At 39.7% G+C, this 3,748-nt stretch overlaps 2 protein-coding genes across 2 annotated transcripts in view; both read right to left on the minus strand.

The window, feature by feature from the left end:
• LOC104708233 lies at positions 240-1,748 on the minus strand. Its single transcript, XM_019229093.1, has 2 exons — positions 1,306-1,748; positions 240-1,214 (listed from the first exon to the last, which is right to left on the minus strand). Exons 1-2 carry the CDS (start codon positions 1,383-1,385, stop codon positions 527-529), a joined length of 768 nt encoding a protein of 255 aa, XP_019084638.1. The 5' UTR covers positions 1,386-1,748; the 3' UTR covers positions 240-526.
• Positions 3,209-3,748, minus strand: part of LOC109126000 (pentatricopeptide repeat-containing protein At5g08510-like) — a 3,074-nt gene continuing 2,534 nt past the window's right edge. The window contains exon 3 of the mRNA XM_019228903.1: positions 3,209-3,482. Coding sequence (XP_019084448.1) covers positions 3,339-3,482 — 144 coding nt within the window. The 3' untranslated portion in view covers positions 3,209-3,338. The remainder of the gene's footprint in view (positions 3,483-3,748) is intronic.

Raw genomic sequence — 3,748 nt, forward strand, 5'->3', positions numbered from 1 at the left:
AGAACCACAACATGGTGTGAATGTCATCACAGAGCAAGAACATGGATTCAGCTACAGAGACTGAGAGCTCAACTCCTAGTCGTACAAGCTCCTCTCTAATGTGCTCTTTCCCAGAGGACGTCCTACAAAAACAAGAAGTCAGNTTTGTAATTTTCTAATTTTGGATCTATATGTTGTATACATTTATGAATTTTTCCTTTTCGGATTTTGGAATATGAAATTATTATTGCGATTATTGACAATTTTTTTTATTGGATATTCATTTTTCCGGATAAGGGTAAAGGATCGAGTATTTAAAGGGTCAACTATTTTTTTCCAGGTACCCGTTTTTCTGGGTACCTGCTATTTATGGGTCGAGTACGAGTAATTTTTTTCTATTACCCGTTAGGATCGGGTCGGGTAAAGGGTATGAGAAAATTCAAGGGTACCCGTCCCGTGTCCAGCCCTAGTGACAACCCAACAACAACAACAAAAAAAGAAGAAGTCAGACTTTGTGTGTAACATGAGTGAGTACTGAGGAAAAGTCTCAAAGGGGCCACAGGTAAAATACTACTGACCCTAGAATGTAAGGAGAAGTAACGGGCAGTGTCGGTATCTCGCAATGGCAGGAATCGCCCAATATAGGCTGAAACAGGTCGCTAGGAATCCTATTCCTCGTCACTTCTGGACTTGATTGGCCAGCTTCTTCGTCGTCAAAGAGAGACTTCCACAGGTCAGAAATGTTAGACGCAACAGTCTCCCTGGCAAAACCATTCAGCTCCGAAACATCTTTTGCGGACGCCAATTTTTCCTCTAGCTTCTTGAGAACTTGTTGCTTGTATTTTTCAACAGCGGAAGATAACAGCCGATCATCGAAAGAGCAATCTTTCTTCCTGAGAAGCAAAACAAGGCGATTCAAAACAATGATCCCGTCGGTAAAATCCTTCCAAGTGGTCTTGACGAATTCCCATTGGACCGAGTTGCCACCATCCGGACAACAAACCGGCGTGTTCTTGGGTTTGATGTCCTTTGAGTAGACATAGTGAAAAACGCGAAGCAGCCTTTCTGACACAGGATCGGAGGGAGGTAATGTATATCTCCACAGCTTAAAGCAGAACCACAACATGGTGTGAATGTCATCACAGAGCAAGAACATGGATTCAGCTACAGAGACTGAGAGCTCAACTCCTAGTCGTACAAGCTCCTCTCTAATGTGCTCTTTCCCAGAGGACGTCCTACAAAAACAAGAAGTCAGCTGTTTTCAAGCTAGCTAGGCAAACAAACTCTCAAAAGGGAAGGGACAAGAGAGTAGCATCTATCACTGACCCCGTGGCGTATGGATAGTATGTGAACGATGATGGAGGGATGCGACGCATAACACCATATGTCGTCGGTTTGGGTTCCATCTCTCTCTGAAAAGGCTTTCCAATAATCAAAACCCTTAGAGAGAAAACAATTCACTCACAATTAGAATCCAATGCAAGTTAGTTATCGAAAATTTGTCAAGATAAGACGTGTAAAAACGCAATATATATATATTGATGGAAATCAAATCGAAGAAACCCTGCAACAAGATCGTATCTATCATCATCATCAAAACAAACAAACACGATAATTCCCCGACTTAGAGAAAAGAAGAAGAACCCTAGACGTAGACGGAGACGGTGATAAGCTAAATCGTAACTAAATCATTCAATTAAAATGAATGAATCGACGTCACAGTAGAGAGTTTCTGTAGATAAATAAATAAAGCTTTCGGAGGTAAGAAGAAAAAGAGAAACGAAGCACAAACCTCGTCGACGTAGACGTAGACGGGAAATTTCAAATCGTTATACTAAGCAAGCTGGGGGATTATTATTTTTTTCCTACTTGTCGGCCAGAGTTTTGGATACGATTTTAGTATTTTACTACTAGTAGACCGGGTAGGGTAACTTATCAGTTAGATAAGTATACCGGAACTTTGATAGTTTTTTACCTTTTTTTAGTTATCCCCGCTTCCGGTTTTGTGTTATGTATTCTTTCTTGTCACAAATGTTTTTTGATGAAGTTTGAGAGCGTTACTATTCGATGGATATAGAGAAAACCAGTGATGGTATCGTCTCAATCTCACCTACACGAATTCCATGTCAGCTTTCTTCAACTATATCGTCTCTCATCTCGTCATGTTCGATCTAAATTGATAGATATACATACAGTTGCGTTTCGGTTTGTTTCAACAACTGGATGATACTGTATACCGNGCTGTTTTCAAGCTAGCTAGGCAAACAAACTCTCAAAAGGGAAGGGACAAGAGAGTAGCATCTATCACTGACCCCGTGGCGTATGGATAGTATGTGAACGATGATGGAGGGATGCGACGCATAACACCATATGTCGTCGGTTTGGGTTCCATCTCTCTCTGAAAAGGCTTTCCAATAATCAAAACCCTTAGAGAGAAAACAATTCACTCACAATTAGAATCCAATGCAAGTTAGTTATCGAAAATTTGTCAAGATAAGACGTGTAAAAACGCAATATATATATATTGATGGAAATCAAATCGAAGAAACCCTGCAACAAGATCGTATCTATCATCATCATCAAAACAAACAAACACGATAATTCCCCGACTTAGAGAAAAGAAGAAGAACCCTAGACGTAGACGGAGACGGTGATAAGCTAAATCGTAACTAAATCATTCAATTAAAATGAATGAATCGACGTCACAGTAGAGAGTTTCTGTAGATAAATAAATAAAGCTTTCGGAGGTAAGAAGAAAAAGAGAAACGAAGCACAAACCTCGTCGACGTAGACGTAGACGGGAAATTTCAAATCGTTATACTAAGCAAGCTGGGGGATTATTATTTTTTTCCTACTTGTCGGCCAGAGTTTTGGATACGATTTTAGTATTTTACTACTAGTAGACCGGGTAGGGTAACTTATCAGTTAGATAAGTATACCGGAACTTTGATAGTTTTTTACCTTTTTTTAGTTATCCCCGCTTCCGGTTTTGTGTTATGTATTCTTTCTTGTCACAAATGTTTTTTGATGAAGTTTGAGAGCGTTACTATTCGATGGATATAGAGAAAACCAGTGATGGTATCGTCTCAATCTCACCTACACGAATTCCATGTCAGCTTTCTTCAACTATATCGTCTCTCATCTCGTCATGTTCGATCTAAATTGATAGATATACATACAGTTGCGTTTCGGTTTGTTTCAACAACTGGATGATACTGTATACCGAATCTGAACCGAATTTCATTTGATTGAGTATTAAGAATGTGAAAAACACCAAAATCACATATTGTTGTAGTTTCAATAGATCCATTCAGTTCGACATTGATACTGAACAAGTGAACAAAGGAAACATCTGCCTTTCATATGCATAGTTGTTCAAGCTGACTCTTCTCAGGTTTCATTCTCCTGAAAATTTCATCAAGAACCTGATAGATCTCGTAAGATCTTGTGTGTGATTTATCTTCCACAGTAAATCTATGAACTTCAACTCCTACTTCCACAAAATAGCTATAACCAGCAGCCTTTGTCATCGTTTCCTTCTTCATCAACTTCCGCATCCTCAAAACTCCATCCCACTTCTCATTGGCGGCGTATATATTCGACATGATCACACAGTTACCTGGATTTGTTGGTTCAAGCTTGAACAGTGCCTCGCTTGCTATCTCTGCTATCTCAACATTTCCATGGAAACTACAAGCACCCAAAAGGGTTCCCCATACCACAGCATCTGGTTTCATTGGCATTGTTTTGATGAGATCACAGGCTTCTT

Source organism: Camelina sativa, chromosome 8, assembly GCF_000633955.1.
Source record: "Camelina sativa cultivar DH55 chromosome 8, Cs, whole genome shotgun sequence".
In the NCBI taxonomy this organism is placed as follows: domain Eukaryota; kingdom Viridiplantae; phylum Streptophyta; class Magnoliopsida; order Brassicales; family Brassicaceae; genus Camelina; species Camelina sativa.